Source organism: Rhinichthys klamathensis, unplaced genomic scaffold, assembly GCF_029890125.1.
Source record: "Rhinichthys klamathensis goyatoka isolate OS25496 unplaced genomic scaffold, OSU_Roscu_1.1 h1tg000030l_1, whole genome shotgun sequence".
NCBI lineage: Eukaryota > Metazoa > Chordata > Actinopteri > Cypriniformes > Leuciscidae > Rhinichthys > Rhinichthys klamathensis.
In genome coordinates this window covers 1094848-1119262 of record NW_026606580.1, presented here as the reverse complement: position 1 = coordinate 1119262, position 24415 = coordinate 1094848, and the positions used below count along the sequence as shown (strand labels likewise).

The 24415-nt window shown below is 37.0% G+C and overlaps 2 protein-coding genes across 6 annotated transcripts in view; both read left to right on the top strand.

Moving 5' to 3' along the window:
- The first annotated feature begins 13694 nt into the window (after positions 1–13694).
- Positions 13695–17618, top strand: rpl38 (ribosomal protein L38). Its single transcript, XM_056245458.1, has 5 exons — positions 13695–13808; positions 13989–14014; positions 14346–14406; positions 15559–15681; positions 17548–17618. The coding sequence occupies exons 2-5, from the start codon at positions 14012–14014 to the stop codon at positions 17571–17573; spliced, it is 213 nt and encodes a 70-aa protein (XP_056101433.1). The 5' UTR covers positions 13695–13808; positions 13989–14011; the 3' UTR covers positions 17574–17618.
- A 1637-nt stretch (positions 17619–19255) lies between these two features.
- The window catches only part of ttyh2 (tweety family member 2), a 53914-nt gene continuing 48754 nt past the window's right edge, over positions 19256–24415 (top strand). For 2 of the 5 annotated variants that reach the window (XM_056245430.1, XM_056245428.1), the window contains exon 1: positions 19256–19716. In XM_056245430.1, coding sequence (XP_056101405.1) covers positions 19588–19716 — 129 coding nt within the window. In that variant the 5' untranslated portion in view covers positions 19256–19587. The remainder of the gene's footprint in view (positions 19717–24415) is intronic. The other 3 variants (XM_056245429.1, XM_056245431.1, XM_056245432.1) reach the window with 2 other exon arrangements.

The window sequence follows — 24415 nt, the reverse complement described above, 5'->3', positions numbered from 1 at the left end:
AAAACGTTGCAATATATTAAAGATTATTCTTATTCTTCTTTTAATGCACGCACACTTCGAATTGAACTTTCATCAACAAAAATAATTTCAGTTATAAAATAAATTTATGCACCAATGATTTTTTTCTTTTCACATTTCTACTGCATATTGCCAGTGATGAATTACTCCTTTAACATCTTACATTTAACAACTGCATTGGTCTGTATGTATGTATGTATGGATGGATGGATGGATAGATGGAGTTATATACAAATCAAGCTAGAAAAAGAAAGATGGCATCTGAAAGTTGCTGTTGCTGGTCAGTTTGTGTCTAAATGGACGTTTTTAATCAACGTTTTCCACTTCTGATGTCATTTCTAGCGTGGAGTTTCTATAGTGGAGTTTTGACATTTGAGATTTAACTGCATAATACTATTAACAGCTGTTACATGTATGGTCTGTCTCCCATGGTTCATCGTGTTTTTGGTTTAGTCCTGTGACCCAGTTTTCCCCAGTCTGTCTAATTAGTCATCTCCTTCACCTGTGTCCTGTTAATGATCTAATTAACTTCCTTTTGTTTGCTCTGTGTATTTAGACCCTGCGTTCTCCCTCGGTCTTCTCCGTTCTCGTTAATGTAAAGTGAGTCTCTCCTGTTCTGATGACCCTGATTCCAAGTTGTGTAAAAAAAAAGTTCATAGGGGGGAAAAAAAAAACTGTAAATAATTCATCAGCTCCTTTGCGGATTCCAAGTGACCAAAAAGCGTTCCATTTAAACACGTCAAGGGTTCCGCCAGTAGTGGGCACTCGTGCAACGTAAGCAATGATGTACATCCGAGTGAACGAGACGGAGAGAAGTTAGCGAAGGAAGGGCATAAAAAAATTGGACAGCTATAACGTCAAAGATTTTCCATGTTTTATAATGTTTTTTTGATTTATGTGCAAAATAAAGCCTGTGGTAAACATAACTTATTGATGTTTTGTTCTACAATGTAAACTGCACAAACACACCCCAAGCTGTCTTAGTTGCTTATTAAAAACATGCATTTTCAAAAATGAACATAACTGCTGCAAGTATACTGTTACTTGTGGCACATATAAATGTTTCTAATACAAAAAAGATAGTTAGATTTGTAGTAGTCTGCGAGTTATCAAGCACTGTGTAAAAGAAGTGTTACAACTGCTTCGCCAGTCACCCCTAGTTTTTCAGATCAGTGATGTGCCTGAAAAGTTTATTATCTTCCAGATAGTCTATATGTCTCAAATAAATATCATCCTCAAACTAAATCACTTTTGAGTAGCTTATTTTTAATGTCCATATAGTTCTGAAATCCTGTGACAAAATTGATAGCTTGCAATAACTTACACAAGTTTAAATTGGAAGTGCGAACGTCCCTATGAACTCTCCCAGACGTATCCATTTTATTTTGTTTAGTTCAGGAAACCTGGCAGTTTGACTCACACAGGTGAGCTGGTTTTATTGCAATCACTGTAACCGTGAGGAGGTTTGAAGCCTGTAGGATACAGAAGCAGGGGTCTCTGGGAATTCAATCAAAGTGAGAGATGAGGAAGGAAATTGAATTAGATACTTCAATTAATTTTCCATTTCTGAATTCTGTATCTTAATACATTTAAAGATGGCTAATGGAGTGATGGACAGATGGAGGACTTTCATTTGTTTCTCCTCTCCTCTTCATCCTCAATTAATGATTGAGCTGATAAAGATGTATTTAAAAATCTTTAATTAAACTAATGTAGAATGAGATGTAGCTCCATGCGTATGTAATGAGGCCTGGAATCGAACGGCAGAAATATGAAATTAACAGTAAAAACCTCATCTAATTTTACTGTAATTAGAAATGACAAAAATCTCATTATGTTACAACCGACGCTTGCAGTGGCAACTGAAGTTCTGCAAGTGTTATTTAATCAAACTATTAGATGTGCATACATTTGGAATTACATTTCCCATCTACCAATAGGATGAGTAAACGGAAAATGTCATCTTCAGATCCTAACTTTGCAAGGTTGTCTCTTTTCAAAGATAAGTTTTAACATATGAATATGTAACCATCTGATGCAATGAATGTCGAACAAAATGTCAAGGATCAAATATGCTTAGTTAAAGGCAGGGTTGGAGATGTATTGCCAGATTTATTATAGAAACCAGTGAAAAAAACCTGAAATACTCATTAATATTTTCTAAGAGGGCTTTTATTCACTTGCCTTACCTCTTCGAGCAAAATTTTCTCAGTCGTCTTTATAGAATTGCGCTCAAGGGTATAAAGTCAAAGTTTTTTTTACTTCCACCAAATAAATCATCACTTTCTATTAGATTATTTGCATATGTGTTCTTAAAAGAACAGGCAGAAAGTTGCATATTGGAAAACTCTTTCAGAGAAACTTCCAATTTCAAATTGACACACACCACACACAGTCAACCGTAACTGTACAGAACTGTTCAAACTGATAGGGTGCTCTTGATAAAGGAAAGGCTTACATTTTTCATTATTTTCCTGAGATGTTTCAATACTCTGAGAGAAACAGCGATAAAAATAAAATCAGACACAAGGATAATCAATTGCGGAGGATTTGCCTGTTTTAAGAAAGACAGAATATTTCTGCTCGGCGCATTCTCAGAAGGACAATCCAGCATAATATCTTCATCTAATAACTGACATTTCTTTAATGTGTGCTCTTCCCTACCAGGCTTCTCAAAAAGGGTTTGAATAACTACCTTTCGAATTACCTGAGAGAGTCGTTTCTGTAATGGCTTTTTAATCACCTTGAAAATCACTATTCCATCACAAAACTTTCTCACATGGTGCTGAAAAAAAGTTTCCTTTGGATTTAATGGTCTTGGTAAAGTGTCTGCCTCGTCTCTTTCTCTCAATCCCTCACTAACAGTCGTTCCCTCCCCGTACCTCCATCAATCTTCATCAATTTTACTCGCAAACCAATCTTTTCCATTTTTGACAAATTATACTGCAACCCAATTAAAGACAAAAGTAATGAAGAGCAGTCTGTTTGGAGTGTGTGTCTTTGTTTGTGGCCGTCTAACACACAATGCAAATTGAGGTAAATCCATAAATAGATGTTATTAGTCTCAAGGATCACAACTTGTTGATTTGAATCCTCAGCTAAGGGAAACTAATAGCCAGTGCGCCACGCTTCACGGATCTCTCTTCTCAATTTCTTTTGTTGATGTACACTCACTAAGCTCAAATACTTAATCAGCCCACGGATAAAGAAATATAGAGAAGAATACCACCACTTTAGCTTTTTGACATTCAGTCAGGGATTTTCTTTAAGATTAGCCTTTCAAGGCATATTTTTAATGCGGAGCTCCTGAAATTTGTTCAGATCTTCATTGCTCATTTTGCAGTCTTTCGACTCATCAGCAGTTTTAACATGTTATGTGAAGTTCTGATCAAATATGCCCTCAACATCTTGCAACTATACATATTTAACCAAGCAAACTCTACTAGATTTAAAAAAACGGGCAACTGTGGAATGCAAATGGCTTGTTTACTCTGCGTATCTGCATAGCTATGCAGCATTAACCCCGTTCCTGCTTTGCTTAACATCTTAAAGATGATCGTGTTTTCTCCATATATATAGTGTTGGTATATATATATACACTCACCGGCCACTTTATTAGGTACACCTGTCCAACTGCTCGTTAACACTTAATTTCTAAGCAGCCAATCACATGGCGGCAACTCAGTGCATTTAGGCATGTAGACATGGTCAAGACAATCTCCTGCAGTTCAAACCGAGCATCAGTATGGGGAAGAAAGTTGATTTGAGTGACTTTGAACGTGGCATGATTGTTGGTGCCAGAAGGGCTGGTCTGAGTATTTCAGAAACTGCTAATCTACTGGGATTTTCACGCACAACCATCTCTAGGGTTTACAGAGAATGGTCCGAAAAAGAAAAAACATCCAGTGAGCGGCAGTTCTGTGGGCGGAAATGCCTTGTTGATGCCAGAGGTCAGAGGAGAATGGCCAGACTGGTTCGAGCTGACAGAAGGGCAACAGTGACTGAAATAACCACTCGTTACAACCGAGGTATGCAGCAAAGCATTTGTGAAGCCACAACACGCACAACCTTGAGGCGGATGGGCTACAACAGCAGAAGACTCCACCGGGTACCACTCATCTCCACTACAAATAGGAAAAAGAGGCTACAATTTGCAAGAGCTCACCAAAATTGAACAGTTGAAGACTGGAAAAATGTTGCCTGGTCTGATGAGTCTCGATTTCTGTTGAGACATTCAGATGTTAGAGTCAGAATTTGGCGTAAACAGAATGAGAACATGGAACCATCATGCCTTGTTACCACTGTGCAGGCTGGTGGTGGTGGTGTAATGGTGTGGGGGATGTTTTCCTGGCACACTTTAGGCCCCTTAGTGCCAATTGGGCATCGTTTAAATGCCACGGCCTACCTGAGCATTGTTTCTGACCATGTCCATCCCTTTATGGCCACCATGTACCCATCCTCTGATGGCTACTTCCACCATGTCACAAAGCTCTAATCATTTCAAATTGGTTTCTTGAACATGACAATGAGTTCACTGTACTAAAATGGCCTCCACAGTCACCAGATCTCAACCCAATAGAGCATCTTTGGGATGTGGTGGAACGGGAGATTCGCATCATGGATGTGCAGCCGACAAATCTGCGGCAACTGTGTGATGCCATCATGTCAATATGGACCAAACTCCCTGAGGAATGCTTCCAGCACCTTGTTGAATCTATGCCACGAAGAATTGAGGCAGTTCTGAAGGCAAAAGGGGGTCCAACCCGTTACTAGCATGGGGTACCTAATAAAGTGGCCGGTGAGTGTATATATATATATATATATATATATATATTTATTTTTTATTCTGAAATGGAATAATTTCACAACATTTGTTTCCATTAACGGTTGTTAAACATCTGTTCTCTTTTACTGACACTGATGGAACACTGTACAAAAATACTCTGACAAAGTAATTTGCTTTAAAAATGTGTTAGTGTGAATTAAATTCGATGAGAAAGAAAACTATATAAATAGGCAGCATTGATTCAGTCATACTTAAAGAGTTAGTTCATCCAAAAAGGAAAATTCATTCATTAATTACTCAACCTCGTCGTTCCAGACCCGTAAGAATTTAGTTAATCTTCGGAACACAAATTAAGATATTTTAGATGAAATCTGAGAAAATCCTCCATTGACAGCAACACAACTGATACTTTGACGGTTCAAAAAGTTCATAGAGATCTTAAAACGTATCCATATGAATTGAGCGGTTTAGTCCAAATTTTCTGAAGACTCGAACTCTTTATCTGATGATCAACTCACACATCAGTTGTGGTAAACGGAAGCTCAAGCATGTTCGCTTGGTTCGACATGCGAGAACCAATGAGGATCATTCTCGTGTTACGCATCATGTTTGAGCTTCTGCAAGAACCAATGAGGTTCATTCTCGTGTTACGCATCATGTTTGAGCTTCTACAAGAACCAATGAGGTTCATTCTCGTGTTACGCATCATGTTTGAGCTTCTGCAAGAACCAATGAGGTTCATTCTTGTGTTACGCATCATGTTTGAGCTTCTGCAAGAACCAATGAGGTTCATTCTCGTGTAACGCATCATGTTTGAGCTTCTGCAAGAACCAATGAGGTTCTTTCTTGTGTTACGCAGCATGTGTGAGCTTCAGCAACAGGTTTGTTCTCGTGCGTCAAGCGGATTTGGTTGACCTTCTGTTTATGTTCTCTGATCAATGTTTGTATGTGAATAAAAGCCTGAATTAAATCTGTTCATCATATAAAGCAATCAGGACTACAATTTGGACTAAGCCGCTCAATTCATATGGATTTTGTTTTATGATCTCTTTATGAACTTTTTAAAGTGGCAAAGGGTCAGTTGCATAGCTGTCAATGAAGGGAGACAGAAAGATCTCAGATTTCATCAAAAAGATCTTCATTTGTGTTCCGAAGATGAACGAAAGTCTTACAGATTTAGAACGACACGAGGGTGAGTAATTAATGACAGAATTTTCATTTTTGGGTGAACTATCCCTTTAAAGGCCTCTTAAAGAATCAATCATTGTTAAGGGAGAGCTTTCCTCACCAGTTTTAAAAGCTAACGTTACTAAGATTGCTCTCATTATTGACGATATTTCAGCTGATGCTGAGCTCAATAGCTTATTTGAAGTTTACACAGGTAAAATCAAAGAATGCAAGAGTCAAAAATGCAAGACATATACTTTGCATGCACCTTTAGTTCACAGACTTGATGATAATAAGAAAAGAACACTGTCTCTCACTTTCTCTGAATCCACCAAGTCACTGTTGACAGGACAACCTTTGAAAAATGTTTGGAGAAAATGATTCTGCCCCGGGCTTCAACTCTGTGAAGTTTGTGCAGGTGAGCTAAGGTTTGGAAATGAGTGTGTCTTCCCCCATCTCCTATTTTCTAGGGGGTCAAAGTTTAGAAAACTTCAGAAAGTTAACCCCTGGTAGTTGATGCCTTAACTACTACCATTTTGTGGACAAAAATAAATCAATATAGGTTTTAATTGTCTCTCTCTGATCACAGTGTGCAAATGATTTATTCAGCAAGGATGCATTAAACTGATCAAAAGTGAAAGTAAAGACATTTACATTGCTGCAAAAAAAAAAAATGTTTTCTTTAAAATAAAGGCTGTTCTTTTGTACCATTCATAAAATAATTCTGAAAAAAAATGCACTGAAGTGACACTGAAGACTAGAGTAATGGCTACTGAACATGCTTTACCATCACAGGAATAAATTACATTTTAAAATATATTAAAATAGACAGTTATTTTAAATTGTGATAATATTTAACATATCAGTATTACTGCTTTTACTGTATTTCTAATCAAATAAATGCAGCCTCATGAGAATTAGAGCCTTTTTTAAAATCTTACCGACCCCAAACTTTTGAACGGCCATGTAAATGGTCAAATCAATTATAGTCATTAATTCTTATCATTCTAACTGATTAGTCAGTTATCCTATCATAATGCCAACATACAATATTACCCTATGAGACCAGCCCAAACAGATTGCAATTGCATTTTGCCACTAATGGCGCCAAAATGACACTCAATTCTATTTGAAACCGTTCAAAAATAACTCAATTGTAATAATTCTAATTGAAAAACTTATAGAGTTGACATTTTCAAACAACTTTTTAAAACCCAAGGTCATTGCTCCAGGTTGTCTTATGGAGTGCAATTCACCAAGCACTGGAAATCAGAGACTGTGGGTCTCAAGCTGGTAAATAACATTCTTAAAGACCATAAATATTTAATATGTTAGTTCCTGTGCAGCAGAGTAAAACAGGGTAAAGGTTCAGCTGGGTTTGGAGATGATGTGAAGACGGAGCTTTGACTGGCTCAAAGGAGCAGCAGGCAACAGCAGAATGCAGAATTACCCCATGTTTGATCTGGAACACTATATCAGAATGTCAGCGTCCACCACATCACAAAGCTGTTTTCATTTCTGCAGCCCAGTCCTTCTGAACTAAATGATATGCTTTCCAGTCTCCAGTCAAATGTAATAAATTGTAGATATGGTGTTTTATTTTGAGTATGAGGAGACTTTAAAAGCAAATGTGAATCTTGACTTTTTAGGGGGGTTGCATGCCACATTTTATTGACAGAGATTAGGGGGAACACTATTCAGGGAGACAGAGGGATCATGAAAACGGGTCACGACACAGAATGCATTCAAGTTTAGCACTTACCACTAAGCCACAGCTCAGCTCAGATGAAATTTGGCTTTTTATCGACTTAGAAAAAGAAAGTAAATAAGGCATATTTGGTCAAGATCAAGTTCATTTTGCACTTACCAATAATCATCAGCACAACAATGTAAGAATTGCGTAATGGCTTCAAATACAGTTAGGCTTCAGATTATAGTGTTACATTTTGATAATTATTCATTTTAATTTGTGTCTGCCTCAAATATCCCGGTCCTCAAAAGAAAGCCAACCCCTGTTATAGAGCAATACATTGTCCAATTAGAGCACAAGAATGCCCAGGACATATTACGAGGACTAATGGTCCACTAAATGCTATAATGTAAATGATGGCAGATATGGATATATGTAAATATAAAAGTCTGATTAGCTAAATGGAAACCTGCTGGCTCAGCTCCCCCAGTTCAGGTAATAGGAAAAACACTTAGATGGGAGACAGTGATTCAGGGAGGCAGTCAGAGAAAATTCAGGTGCCTGATTCCATTAGAGCTGCAGTTTCTCATCAGAGAACAATAACAACAACACTTTTCATCTTTTTAAGCTCTGATTCAGCCAAATGGATGATAAAGATGGTAAATATGCCAAACGTCTATCATCAAATGTCTCCGGCATATGTCAGTCCAGTGTCTCAGATGTACTAATGCAGTATAAATTCTGGAGCATAGATATTCAGCAACTCAGGCAGTCTTTTTTACATTAAGTGGTGCAGGCAACAGAACGCTGCATTTCAGCCAAGAGCAGAACAGACAACTGAAATAGTCCTGCTGTCAACCAGAACTGACAAAGTGGGTAGAAATGCTGGAAGCCTGGTTCTGGAAGACTGACAGGCACATGGACGGCGAGAAAAGTCGGCAGGCACCAGCATAGATGGGCGGCATCATGGCAGACAGCTCGGGACAGGAAGTCAGGAGACTGTCAATTTGAGAAAAGGATGCTGACAGAATGCTGACTTTCAGAAAATACTAATGTAGGAAGAAGTTGTGTAAAATGAAAGTACGAACTAAAATGTGAAGATTTTTTTCAAAGATTTTTTTTTTTCTTGAGTGAACTGCTGCAATATTCTTTAACATCATGTCTTCACGGTTAACATTAATACCGCAGAACACCAATGGAAGACTCCAAATGTTCATGTAACAATTATTTCGGTATTGTCCTCCACAAGAATGCAAACTCCTTCACCTGTGAATATCGTGAGATGTGATTACAAAACCATCAGGAAAAAAATAAAACACAGTCCATTTCATGCTTTTAAGGGCCTTCTAAAAACAGTCACTGAAAATATAATGAAATATGTTTCTTAGAAAAAATATATTTAGATAGAATACACAAATATAAGGGGAATAGGGATGGAAAAAAATATTGGGGGAACGCAAAAGTTTTGCGAGCGAACACAACATTTTCTGGGGGAACACAAAAGTATGAGAGGAAACGCAAAGTATCTTGGGAAAACACCAAAGTTTTGCGAGCGAAAGCGAAGTTTCTTGGGGGAACGCAAAAGTTTTGAGAGGAAACGCAAAGTATCTTGGGAAAACAGAAAAGTTTTGTGAGCGAACGCAAAGTTTCTTGGGGGAATTCAAAAGTTTTGCGAGAGAACGCAAAAGCGTTGAAATATGTGTATGAAATATTTGCCCTCATAATGGTGTAGTTACAACATCAACTACTTTCTGAGCCATACCTCTTGGAATAAGCATGCCATGCTTTTAGTTCACTACTTGGATGATTACCAAATGCATTTGTGCAATTTATTAACAACAATAAATTGGTAGTTGATTAATCATTAACATCCTAAATTTGAATCATACAAATGTCTCTAAAATGCTCACAGAGGCTCCATTTATTTGAAAAAAAAAAAACCAGTTAAATACAAATTAAAATCACTTTTCTGTTTTAATATATTTATTCCTGTGATGCAAAGCTATTTTCAGCGTCATTACTCCAGTATTCAGTGTCACATGATTCTTAAAAAATTATTCTATCTGTAATATGCTGATGTGGTGCTCAAGAAACATTTCTTCTTATTATTAATTATTATTAATTAATTTATGAATTAATAAATAAAAAACGTGCTGCTTGATATTTTTATGCGGAAATATATTTTTCCAGGATTCTTTAATGAATAGAAAGTTGAAAACAATAGCATTTTTTTTTGTAACAATGCAAACATCTGTAATTTAATGCATCCTTGCAGAATAAAAGTATTTTTAAGAAATCTTACTGACCTCAAACTTTTGAAGGTTAACTTGGATCCAGCTGTGAATGGCCTGTGATGTTTTCTATCACATGGTGAAATAGCCTTTTCTGTTCCCCTTGAAAAAATGTAGTCCTTTATCCTCTGAAGTCAGTATGATTGCTTTCAGATAACATCTTATAATCCAGGATGTGAGAATCAATACTAGCCGATCAATGCACATAATGCATATACAGATGAGGGAGAATCCCTTGTCAAAAGTAGTGTATAAATTCAACCCCGTTGTGGGACTGTTTAAAGATATTCCTGTGGAAGAAAATGTGTAGGCCGAGGACTCAAGAGAACGCTTACATTTGGCTCAATTCCGTATTCATGTGTAAAAAATCCTCAACCGATCCTATGCAAACCTAATTGAAAACTCCATTTTACGTTATTCCACCAGTGCTATTTCCATTCCAGGGTTTCTTGTCTTATCCCAGTTCCCGATATATACATTACTGTATAGCCCTACAGCGCTACAGGTTTGAAATTAAGGATGAAATTAAGTTGAGCAAAACTAATGATGGTTGGATGAACCCTGCTTCTTATTCCCATTTATGGTTCCAGCAGAATCCAAACCATGATTGATGCTGGGCCAGCACCACACATTACTTCTGGCTATACACACAGTGAAGCTTGTGTTTGTCTCACCTGAATGGCTGAGTGATGAACTGCGTGTCATTACCGACGATGTACGTTAGTCGAAATGGAGCCTGAAGACTTGGCACACATCTATTCTAATGTCTTAGAGACGGTATGTAAGGAAAGCCCTGTGCTGCTGTGGCAGTCAATTGTGAAAAATGCCTAAGGAGATTCTTTTTGTTGCAATGATTAATTTTTGTAAAGTGAAAAATAAATGGCAAAAAACATTGGAATTGAGCACCATGCTAGCAAGATACAAAAACGACTTATTTGGCCTGCAATGAAAGTTGTGGTAGTCTTTTCTTCCCTGTTGTGAAGTATATATTTGTCCATGGGGATTTGATCGGATGGTTGTGGTTTGCTATTGGTGGATCTCATGTGAGTGACAGGATGTCCCGCCCTCACACTGGTAAACACATCATCAGAGAAGAGATGAGGTCACTGCAAGAGGGATGGGGAGTTATTTGGATTAGAAATTATAAGGGCACATGAATTTTGTACATGGATAAATCATTTATAATAAATACTGCAATATTCTATAAAAAAAGAATGGTCAATTTTGATTTTATGGTGACTTTTGAAGCCATGTTCACTAGCTACACAAAGCTATAAATATTTCCATTCATTTTCAATGGAGAGCCGACTTCTGGCGACACTGGCTGAGTCCAAAATCCCCCAATACCCTGGGAACTATTTGAGGGACAGCCATTTGTAGTGGCGTCTGAAACCATATGGATGTTATCGAGTGCACTCATTCAATCCCATACCTCACCACTATAAAAATTTACAATGGGCTACATCTGAAATCGCATATTTCCCTATACTAGTATGAGAAAAACAGTGTGTGACAAAATAAGTATTTCTGACGCAGCCATGTATTCCCAACATCTAGAGAATACCCATAATGCACTGTGAGGGTCGTGTCGAATGAATTCCCACGTTTCGCCAGAAGATGGTGTCTGTAGCAGAATCATCCATCCATCCATTTTCCAAATCGCTGGTCCAATGTGGCTATAATACAGGTATAAATTCATTTTTAATTGATTTTGAAATTGTTTAGTTAAGGTTCAGAGACTTGCGACATACAGCAACAAAGTCACTGGCAGTGTGAACGGGGCTTACATTTTCATGACTATACGCTTATGGCAGCTTCATTTAAATTATTGGCTGTTTTAAGAAAACATATTCAGAAGTCTGACCCTGAAGTCTGTTGCCCACTTGTGCGAGTTAAAGTTTCACCAGGTGAGAAATGAGAATTTTGAACAGGTTGCTCAATGAAAAAAAAAAATAATAATCATATAAAATTAAAGAAAATGTATGCCTGCCCATGCAAACCTTGCTGCCAAGATGATCATTTCTAGTTTCTATATATTGTTCTGATCCCTCAGGTCCCTCCTTCAAAGTGAGTCTAAGCAAGTGGAAATCAAGTCTGATCCAAAGGGTCAAGGTTGGATGATACAACCAACTGCAATTGAAATTAATGAGAATGCTAACAAATATTTTGCAAAATAGCACATCAATCAGTAAGGATCAGCTTTACAGTTTCATATCTTTAGAATTGAGGAATGGAGTCAGAGGACTGAAGTTAATCGTATGGAAAATACAGGCTCAGTAAATGGTCAGAGAGTGCCCTCTTTCCTCTCCTTCTCTCGGGCTTCATTTCTTTGTTTCATGAGCTTAATCTGCCATCTAGTGCCATTGCATCAAAGTGACTGCAAAAAAATATGAAAACATCATATAGAATGGTAAAATATGATAAATGCCTATGAGCACAGATGGGGGAAATTTGCTCCTCATCAACCATCTGAAATATGCTTTTCAGATTTTAAGTTTTAATGCCCAACCTGCACCAAATACCTTCGTTAACATCTGACTGAGGTCGGACAGGCTTGAATAAATTCCCTGAATGGAAGCAGCAACTACACTGAGCCAAATGAACCCAATCAGCATTCTGCTCAGTGGAGGGGAGCGAGCTGTGGGATCTGCCCTATGCTTTCTACGTGGGCCGAAACACATATGAGCCATTGGGAGCGTAATTAGTGAGGAGGGCAGTGCTGGTGTCTACCTTTATTAATTAAGTGCAGAGAAGCTGCAGATGTCACTCAAGAATCCAGCAGATGAGGTTAAATAAACTCAAAAGCCAGATGTGTGAATTATTGATGTGCATGCATGGCAGATGTGCATAACTTGTTTGAACTGATGGCTGTTTAGAATCAGATCTAGCAAATCAATGATTCACTTTTAAAGTTGGCACACACACACACACAAATTATCATCACAACTTTTTTTTTTTTGTCAAATCGACTTAGATAATTAATGTGCATGGTTTAGATAACATCATATTTTGATTTTCTGTGGCTTAAACCAATCTCCTTCATTGTATTAACTCAAATTTTTAATTTCAATGAACTCAAAATGTCAGGGTAACCAGGTTACAGTTTTTTAAGTTAAACCAACAATATATTTTTACAGTGTAATAATATATTATAATGATAGTAGCATAAATAATAATGCCAGTCCCAATATTTATCTTTAACTACACCTCATTATATACATACACAGTGAGACCATAAATGTAATGACAAAAAAAGTGGTTGATCTTTATAAGCTAATGAACTGATATTTGTTGGACCATGACTTTTTAATTCTATGCACAAATTTATTCCAGCATCATGTTTAAAACAACACATTCCTTAATAATGATTATGATAAAGATTGTTAATATAACATTTTTGTAGCCAGTGCTTCACATTTTATAAAAACATAATAAACATAAAACGTTTTCTTTATTCAATATCAAGATTTAAGGTTAGAATATAAGAATTTGTTCATTTTCTCTTTATCTCATTTTCTCATTTTTTCTTTTTGTGTCTATTTTATGTCAAACTATGAAGAAAATGAAGTGTAGACATAGCAATACAATAACAACGATGATAAAATATATTTTTTATTTAAATGGCGCAAATTGCTAATATTAAATGGTGTGACAATTTTAAGTATTTTAAGGACAAATATGTTCAATATAGTCTATGTCAATAAATGACATGAAGACATATCCATGCTTAAACAGTAGATGTCACTGTGAGTTTTGACTTGCTAGACTAGAAAGCCCCTCTCGAGCCACCGTAGCCCTTTATATGACGGAATCACGCGGAAGTCCCGCCCCTTTTCCCCTCTCGCTCGCAGGACGTGTAAGTGTTAGCAGTTTAGCTCTGTCCAAATAATCCATTTAAATCTGCATCCATCCATTAATATACACATTTATAGAATGTTTGGTGTGAAAGCATATATATAAATGTGTCATTAAACGGAATATTTACTGGAAGTTGTTTAGAAAAGTGTTACAATAAAGTTGTTTTGTTGCATTGCAGGGTCAAGCCACACCTGAAACAAAATGGTGAGAATGTGTTTGTATTTCGCATTAGTGTTGTTTTACTAATTGATGGATTGTTCTGTTTTATCTGTTTGTGCCATTTGTTTTAAAATAATCTTCTAAAATTAACTTAAAAGTAGTCTTTAGGAATAGGATCATGGGAACGCAGAATGTGGCTAATGCTAAAAACCTGTTTTTCGCGCTTGTGGATAATCTAGAAATGTCAGAAACAAGTGGAAAGCTGCGGCTGTTGAGAAACCATGATTCTGATTTGAACATTGATATGAGTGCTATTATATGTGTATAGCAAGTCATGTGTATGGGAGCTCTCAAATGTGCGTTTTTTTCTTAACAGCCACGCAAAATTGAAGAAATCAAAGATTTCCTGCTTACAGCAAGAAGGAAGGATGCCAAGTGTAAGTTTAGTTTCAAATAAACAAGTCATAATCCATTTATGATCTCTGAGGCGGCTTTTCATTTCATGTATTGCTGGTTTAGTACTGTATATTGTGTCAGGTGGTTTGTATACTGTTTTGATGCTTTTCAAGTTTTCACAGAACTGATGGCAGTGCATCTCAATCCACGAGGACTGCACATTTTGAACGTCTGACACTCAATTCAGGTTTAGATGCTCTGTCTACATTAAACCGGATACATTTGAAAACTTTAAGCACGCTCCCCGTCTGCTAGTTTTCCAAAAGATGCTCATCCACACTGAAACGTCTGAAAATGCTTAAATCAACTTACTGTGCATGTGTAAATCATTATAAAAGCTTATTTGATTATACAGAGAGAGCAGACACAAAGTTAACACAATGTTCTTCAGGCACGATCGTTTTATTACTAAAATATCCCAACGCTCACTTTTGCGTCCATGTCTCCCTCTAAACCATATGGTCTAAAACGCAATTGTCGGTTTTTTTCAGTAATTGTGAGTCATCTTTGCAGAAAATGTTTTCAGATTTATCCACTTAGGAGCGTTTTCAAAGCTCTGTTTTCGTTGATAAAAATGGCATCCCCGTGTGGATAGAAGGCCAAAACAGAAAGATGCATTTTCTAATGAAAACGTATTAGTGTGGTCAAGGCAAGAGACTATAGTATGCAAGTTGTCCAAACACTTTGGGCTTGTTCTGTGCCCACTGTGCATTTACACGCTTGCTAGAGCAATGATGGACCTAGTGCTGAATTTCGCATCTCTCCGAGATTTCAGTTCCACCGGTTCACTAACACATATAGCTGACACACACCTTGAAGTAAGCTGATGTAAATCACGTGTTAAATGAGACGGACATCCAAAGTGTGCAGTACTTGGGTCTTCCGGGACCGGGATTGACATGCACTGGCTTAAGATTGAACAGATTTTGTACTGTTGGCCTAAAAGGACATAATGTACAAAAAGGAATGAATTTCAGATGCCTGAGTTTGTGACAAGTATTGTGCAAATAATACCATTGCTATTTTAACACATTAAATGTGTATACGCATATTTAGCTTCTGCATTGGCTATTGGAAAAATGTGTACTTGTATTGATGACTTCTCTAAACTCTAAATTCATGTTTTCCAACAGCTGTTAAGATCAAGAAGAACAAAGACAATGTGAAGTTCAAGGTCCGCTGCAGCAGATACCTGTACACATTGGTCATCACAGACAAAGAGAAGGCTGAGAAGCTCAAGCAGTCCCTGCCACCAGGTCAGTCTTCAACAACACCCAATCAAACCGCAGGGATGAAATGCAAATAAGATTATAACAGAACACGTCAGTACGTTTACATGGACATTGGACAACAATATTCTGACATTAAGCCGATTAGGACAATACTCTGATTAAGAAACTAACATGTAAACTGATTTCGGATTACCTTCAACTGGCTAAAGTCATACTCGAAGTAAACGCAAATTGAATTAAGACGTGGAGTATTCCTATTTGTCACATTATTGAAGTGCGTTATAGACATGTACACACCTTAATCACACTATTATAAGGCCCTATGATTTCCGCGATCACGGAATCGTGGACGGAATTGGCAAATTAACGCGGAATCTAGTGTCAACGCGGAATTTCGTGGAATTTTACATATTTGGATTGAAATTCTGTTTTTGTGTGGGAGAAGAACGTTTGTCTGGTGAAAATGCAGACCGGGGGAAGCAAATCTGGGCGACACAACCCCTCCCGTCATTTCAGCTCCAATGACGGCATCAAAACAATGAAAGCATGGCGAAACGGCTCTGCTTTCCTCGGCGAAAAAGTTGAGAAACTCGACGCTATAAGCCCTCAGTGCCGAGCAGTTCGCACGTGACTTTTATGCAGTGTTTCCCACACATAGACTAATTCGCGGCCACAAAATCAACTCCGGCCGCCACATATTGCGTTTCGTCTCACATGCGCACACGCACACACACAAACACACCGCGTCTGTCTATGAGGCGCCAGACTGGACAAAAGCGAAGCGAACTCCGCGAGCGACACTGGGCGAGAGAGAGACAGAGTGTGACTTTTATTTAAACTAATATAATTTATTTTACTGGACAGTTTAAAGCTCATAACCATATTTTGTTGTTACTTGAAGAGTGCAGTGTCATGTGGCATCATGCAGTATTTGTCCTGAAAAGGCTACTGAGTAAATGTCTGTAATTTAAGGTCATTCCTATTTTATTTGTATACATTTTAATCATTAACTTTAAAAGCACTCTTTTTATGACTAAAATAACAGTAAACAGTAAAAAAAATGAATTCCCAAAAATTAAAACGGAATTTGGGGAAAAATCAAATGGAATTTGGGAAAAAATAACACGGATTTCATAGGGCCCTACTATTAGTCGTGTGGGAGTTTTCACAGCATTTTGCGACAGGACACACACACACACACGGCAGTGGTCACCTGTTTGACGGCAAACAAGAGAGCATGGCTTCAGGATTTGTATCTGCCCTCATCTATTCGCACATAAAGCATGACAAATATGGCATGGTGGTTTTTATTCGTTTTCACGGATCCGTGTGAATGGAGATCGTTTTGACTATGGTGTCGTCTGTATGCGGAAAACTCAAAGGACAAACTTCTCCGTTTTAAGCAAATCGTTGTTGTGTAAACGTACCCTTAAGACTATATGTTTGGCTGTAGAAATGCCATTTGTGTTGGATATAAAAGAACGTAATGAATCTTGAAATGTTAATTTATCATTGAGTCAGTGATGGTCACTATAGTCACCTATTTTCAGGCTTGAAGTAAAGCTGTTTATGTATTATAGTTTAGCTCTTAATTGGTTTATATAGAATTTTTGTGAGATCCTTTACTTGATTTTAATCTTCAAATGCCAACCGACTGGAAACAACAGGTGTTTGTGAGGTGTGCAAGTTGTCCAAACACTTTGGGCTTGTTCTGTGCCCACTGTGCATTTACACGCTTGCTAGAATAATGATGGACCTAGTGCTGAGTTTCGCATCACTCTGAGATTTCAGTTCCACCGGTTCACTAACACTTATAGCTGATACACACCTTGACTTGGTCCCTTCACAAGCATTACTGTAAATGTGACCCCTCTCTCTTTCTGGTTTCAGGTCTGGCTGTGAAGGAGCTGAAATAGATGTCTCTTGTACAAAATGTTGGAATAAAATTGGGAAAAAATTAAGTGGTTTGTGTTTCTATACTGTTCACAGTTTTTGATCTGTTTGATAAAAAAAAAAATCATGCTTGTTTAGATTGTGCAAAGTATACACGCCTGTTTTTTTGGGGGTCAGTAAGATTTTTTTTTTTTTAAGAATTGTCATTTTAAGGACATTAAATTGCTCAGCCAATCCTTGCATTTTTTCCAAAACATTCAAATAAATGCTGATATTTAGGGCATCTTTTCTGTTTTTAACATTGATTATAAATGTTACAGCACCAAATCAGATGCTGAAAATTCAGCTTTGCCAGGGACAATTGTTATTTTAAAATAGATATTACAATATTTAAAATAGAAAAGTTTCTCACAACATCAGTTTTTACTGTATTTTTGAAAAACATGAAAAAATCTTGCTGATGTTAACTTTCTGTACTATGTGAAATTTTCATTGAGCTCAAATTTATTAGCATTAAGGGTTTTAAGCCAAAAAGTTTATATTGTAAATGTTAGTTGAGTGTCCAAACTTTTGACTTGCTGCATTTCTTACAAGCTTCATACCCTTATAAACTCCTTGCACAATTATAATTTAAATTGCTTGTTTAGAAAACAATAATAATTATGGTATTTTAACACTCAATGGTATTTGGTATGAAGTCAGTCTCTACACATTTACAAAACTTCTGTAGATGTAATAAAACTGACACATTCCCTTGTGTCCATGATCATGGAATCTTTAGTACGTTTACCTTTATTTGAATTACACGGGTTACTTTTTATGGGTGGGTCATTGCATGGAATGGATGTCATTTCCATTTTGTGTTGCTATAAAAAAATTTTTTTGCATTGTCATCTAAAACTAGATGGAAAAATAAGATTTATTAGCAATTACTCATGGCCTTCTCTTCGAGTTCCCGAAACTACAAGGTGTTTGTTTAGAGAATTTATTGCTGATATTTCAAGAAATGTACTGTTTACTGTGCAAAACCCTGACAACAGGATTGACGTTTTAAGATTACTTACAAAACCAACACAAAGAGCCCATGTTCTTAAATAATTAGCATAAGGCAAGTATTTATATAACACATTTCATACATTATGGCAATTCAAAGTGCTTCACAGAAAGGAATTAAAATAATGTCAAAATTAAGGCAAGGACAATTAAAAGAAATGAAGAGATATATGATAGTTATAAAATGACTTTTCCCCATGGTGATTAAACTCTGTGGAGTTCTTTCGGCGAACACTAATAAAATACTATTTAAACGGCAAACATTAATGAAACGATCTCACTATATAAGTTAATGGAGTAGTATGCTAGCCTTAATTTATATGTTACTCTTTGAAACGAAACCACGAGAAGAAAACAAATTGATCTTCTGTACCGGTGTCTGCATTTACTTGAATTGCCCAATAGATGGCAGCATTGCGTCGGATATTTTTGTATATGAATTACCGGTACTTCATTTAGCATTTATCTTTTTAAGTATATTTTATTCTAACAAGTAATTTAAAGCTAAACTCTAAAATAAATAATATACCCAATCTCTACTAAATCTCGTTTTCAACGCAATTAAACCACCATAAAAAAAAAAAAAGTTCCGAAAGAAAGAAACTGCCTCTTTTCTTATTCAGGCGCGACCCCGAGTCCCATTCGTGCGCTCATTCAAGGCAAGCTCGCTCCCGAGTTATGAGCAGAGAATGAGCGCACGACACGCGCAGGAATGGCTGCGGCACGAGACCAGGATTTAATGAAATAATTCCTCGTTTCCCGTGAATTCTCATGGTCTGCGATTTGGGGGAAGTATTCAGAGATCTTCTTGTGTCCCTTTCGGCACTTTTGTTTCAGTACTCAGTCTCTCTAATATCCACATTCATGGCTTTTGTTTGAGAAGACAAGCCACCGGAGAGTAAACGGGGAAGAAACACCCTAATTGTCTAACGTTACCGTCTCTATCTGGGAAAGTGATTTATTCGTCTCCTCGACTGCTGAAGGATGTCGTCTGCACGGGTTGATTATATCGCTCCTTGGTGGACTTACTGGCTTCATCAGTTTCCTCATGTGAATCTGAGGTTTCAGCCGCTGGATCACACATTTAAACCGCAAGAGGAGAACTACCAGCAGGTCAGACCGTCTGTTCATACTGTCATACAGAGGTTCATGGTTCAAACAGTCAAGATAAACTTCGTGTACCGCACTGTCACACTTAGTTTATCTTTGGGACTCCATGTCATACTTCAAAAATATACCAACTTGATAACATGTTTCGGAAGCCATGTACACTGTCTTCCTATTCCCGTTTAAGATCTTGTCAGTTTGAATTTGTTTACTAAGATTTTTTCCCACAATGTGTTTTAATTGGAGTCAAATTTGAGCCCAGACACAAATGCTATAGTCTACTTTTTAACTATTTTAGATTAGTTTTTTATTTTTATATTTTCAGCTTTAATTTTAAAGTTGAAGTAATTTTGTTGCATGTTTGTGTCATTTTCATTAGTTATTTAATTAATATTTTAATTTCATGTTTAGTTTCATCTTAGTACATCAAGTTAAACATGTTAAAAATGATCTAGGCCCTATGTTTTAGTTAACTTGAAATCATGGTGTAAAAACAGTTCAGACTGATTTCATGCTCTGCATTTTCACTGTTTGGCCTTTGAGAGACTTCAAGTCCATTTGTTTAATGGCTTAAAGCTGAGGTTCATACTTTTATGAGAAAGATTATGAACAAGATTGCAACATTTTTCAGACGACTGATTAGAGAGCCCTTATGCAATATGAATGAAATACAATGCATTTTCACATGCATTAGTTCTCTGATTTGTCTACACTGTTCCTCGACTCTAACAGAAGTAATGTTTCTGCCCTGGATAACAGGCTCTTTCTGAAAAGTGCATGCTTTCTGGTGCGACATGGTTAAAACCGCAGAAATGTGTATCTGCTGTTTTGATAGGTTCAAATTGGGACATATTAAGTAAACTATATCTGACTGACAATCACTGTCATAACCAAAACCTCATTTCACAGGCAGCATAACTGGATCTTATTTTGAACCAGATTCTTCTAATCAAGTCACTAAATCACCAATTTCTCACCCAGACTATAAGTTGCTTGAATCTGTCCTGAACCTGTCTTTGTTATCGTGATGTGGTTCTTCCACTGACCTGTATCAACATTCAGTTGATTAGAGATGGAGTGAGAGGAATGTGACAGAGCATGGAGGGGCAGAGTGCTCATTTCTGTAGCTGTCTGTTTCTATTAAGGCACTAAAGGCAGATGGTGTTAAATGGAGGCAGAACGAGACCAGATGCTGCAGTGTGAAATCAGGCGCTCACGCTGGGTCTCGGAATCAACACCGGGGCGTTTTCAGATGGCCCGAGGGATCCTCCTTCATAACCCATTTTCCCCTAGTTTGTCAATCTAAATGCTCTGTTCCCGCTGACGCTGCTCTTTGAATCCTAATGTGGATTTTCAGCAGAACAGGAAACTGGTGGGATCTCTTTCCTCTATGGGGTTTTAGGATTGGCCTGGGAAACCATGCATATGAGCTCTCTGCCAAGCTAAGAGACTGTTGTTGTGCTTTATATCTAATTGCTAATGTTTATTATGAGCACCATGATGCGCTCTCTATAGAGACTCGCTGTGTTTAATTGTTTCAGCAATTTAGCCAACACTAAATGGTCCAAATGATTAGGAGAGAAATATTGAATTGGTAAATAAAAATAAGTTTGGATTCATTTCTTGTTCTGAATTTGTTCCATTGCATCCTTTAGATTCAGATGCCAAAAGGTTCCCATTGGTCACAATTAATTTAATAAATCACATTGCAACTAATATCTATAATTTAAAAATATATATATATTAAAGCATTCTATAGAGTATAAAATCAGAATCTGTTTATTTATTTTAGTACTAAGTTTAAAAAATATAAAAACATTCCAGAGTGTGTAAAATCAGTTATTTTATGCGTTTATTTATCTAATTATCGTTTATTTATTTCATACATTTACATTTCAAAAATATAAAACCATTCCAGAGAGTGTAAAATCAGTTATTTTATGTGTTTATTTATCTAATTATTGTTTATTTATTTCATACATTTACATTTCAAAAATATATAAAACATTCTAGACTATAAAATCAGTTATTTTATTTTTTTGTTTATTTTTGTTTATCAAATATTATCTATTTTATACATTTATTTTATTATTTATTTGTTTGCTTTGCATGCTTTCACTCCTTATTTGTCGCTGACCCAAGTGAAAATATTTCCTCTCCATGTTTAGACCTAGATTCCCCAATGAGCAGGCCCAGATGGAATCTGCAGACGGTTTTTTTGTGTATCTTCTGTGCTGATTTTTTTGGGGGAAAATCTGTGGAATAAATGTAAATATGGTCCAATATAATAATAAACAGAGCTTTTTTTTGTGGGGGTTTGTTGATACAGATCCCTTTTGGGTCTGTTAGTGAGGACAACGACTAAGTAGACGTCAATTCTAGAAAGGACCAATCGTCAAGTTATGCCTGAGTGGATATGTGTTTGTGCGTTAGATGGGTCAAAAGTCATCTGTCCATTCATTTATTTCCTGCGGGGATGAATTGCTAACAGCTGTTTTTTTCTCCCCATCCCACACAGAGGATGCATCTGTTTGATTCACACCATAAAAGGGCTGTTTGTGCCCATACATTTATTTAAAGGCACCTGTAGGCATATATATTGCTGTTTTTGTGGTTAGGATGACTGCAATCTACAAGAAATTTGACTTTTGAATAAGAACCTAAAGGTTCCATTTTTACTCTGTGTGGTTGCTAGGGTGTTCTGGATTGTTGTTAAGTGGTTGTTTACTGGCCTATGTCAAAAGAGTTCATGTGATAGGCTATTCCTTAGACTTCTGATGACCTCTCCTCATCAAGCTGCATGATTTGAGGTATACCATTCATGTCTGTAGCACAAACTGGAGTTAATTGCTTGTTTAATACTTAGGGTCAAGTTCAAATCAATGAGCATTAGGAACATTGATGCTTGCCTTAGCACACACTAAAAATGAGGAGAGAGAAGGGTTATTATTTTCAGATGCAGATGGATGAAATCTGTGCTTTAGTGACCTCTATGAACCATACTGAAATTCCCAGTCATCTGACTCATCTGACCCTCAGGTGATGTAGCTGATTTCCTGATTTTTTGTTGTTGTTGCCGTTTCTCTTTCATTAATGTGTTATTTAAAGACAAAGTTTGGTACGGAAATAAATAATTAAAATATCTAGCTATCTCGCATGCTGCTTTCCATTCAACTTGGAATGTCAAACTTCCTGCTTGGAACAGTTTGATAGACCGGAAATCACTTGAAATCAGGCTACAAACTTGGACCAAAATTTTAAAAGCTGACTTCAAGATGTGTTCGTATGATGAACATGGTGAAGACTAAAATTTCATCTTTTAATCTAATTTCATTACTTAATATTATGTATCTGTATTATTAGTATAATCAGTTGTATTATCTTATGAAGTTTAAAATGCACGAGTTGGACTATAGATTGCATGGACACGTGTTTAAGGATCGTATTTTAGACACAAGGAGGGGAGCTGGCAGAGTTATATATTTTGCTTGGAGGTATGTGTGCAATGCAACGTTCACTGAGCAATGATGATACATTAAATGTGTACAATTGGCATGTTCTTTAATGGAAAGGAATGTTTCAACTGATGCAAATGTACCACTAATGTATACACAGAGGGAAAGTGGATTGTACCATGTGGAAGCATGAGGTATACATTCCATTTTAAACATAAGCAACATGTTTTGCTACCTTACAAGGAAGTTGAAAGTCACTCAGTGGTGTATATGAGCTCAATCCTTACTGTACCACCTCAGAGAAACATAAAGGCATGACGAGGTGAGAGGAAGGAGAAATGGAGATGAGGGGGTGAGGGAGGAGAAACACAGAGTTACCGCATTTACAGCTGACATGATGGGGTGAGAGGATAGAGAAATGGGGAACAGAGAAATCTGGAATGAAGACCACCTCGCCTGTAGCCTTATTCTTCTATGCCTGTTTCTCTCTGTCTGATACATGTAGAAAAATAATAGATCTCTTGGCAAAGTAACTGGTGTAGCTTCCGTGATTCAACAATAATGGGGGAAAAGCATGATTTTTAAATCACGGCCAGGGAGTTAATGCTAAAAACATTCGTATGACTTAATAAAAAAAGAGACATTTTGAAGAGTTGTGCTTGTAATCCATGCAGTTGCAGAAAGTAGAAAGGGAGCTTTTTGGAATAAAAAAAATGCAATTTGTGCACTTCGGCCAGCAGTAAACACATCTGTAAACACATTTTCCATCCTTCCTGAATACCTCTTTACATCCCCCGTAAATGAACATTAAGTGGAAAGAGCAGTTTAATGTCTGTAAGCTGTTGTTTTTTTAATCGTGATCATCAAGAGGAGAAGCGCATTAGCCATCCAATCTCACACCGACAATACCATTGTCTGACTTGATTAAAATGGAAAACAGACACTTGAAGAGTCTGGTCTTTCACATTGTCTGATCAGTTTGATTTACAAATCAATTGTGGTTTGCAACTCTGCATATCTATCTGATCAGTCAAAAAAACAACCACAAGGGTCCTTTCTGCACAAGGGTAACCAAACAGAATTGTAAAGAACGGTTTCCTGAACACTGTCGCTATTTTCCATTGTTTGGAGAGATAGTAAGTCCTCCTGTCCCAAACAGTGTCCAGTGATATGTCAGGCTGCATGGTTTAATGTTCAAATGAACAGAAGAGTGTTTTAATAGCACCACAGAACCACAGTGTTTACACTTT

Coding starts and splice junctions, on each gene's coding strand:
- rpl38 (XM_056245458.1), top strand. Junction 14,407..15,558: donor AAGAAGGAAGGATGCCAAGT/GTAAGTTTAGTT, acceptor GTTTTCCAACAG/CTGTTAAGATCAAGAAGAAC. Junction 15,682..17,547: donor CAAGCAGTCCCTGCCACCAG/GTCAGTCTTCAA, acceptor TTCTGGTTTCAG/GTCTGGCTGTGAAGGAGCTG.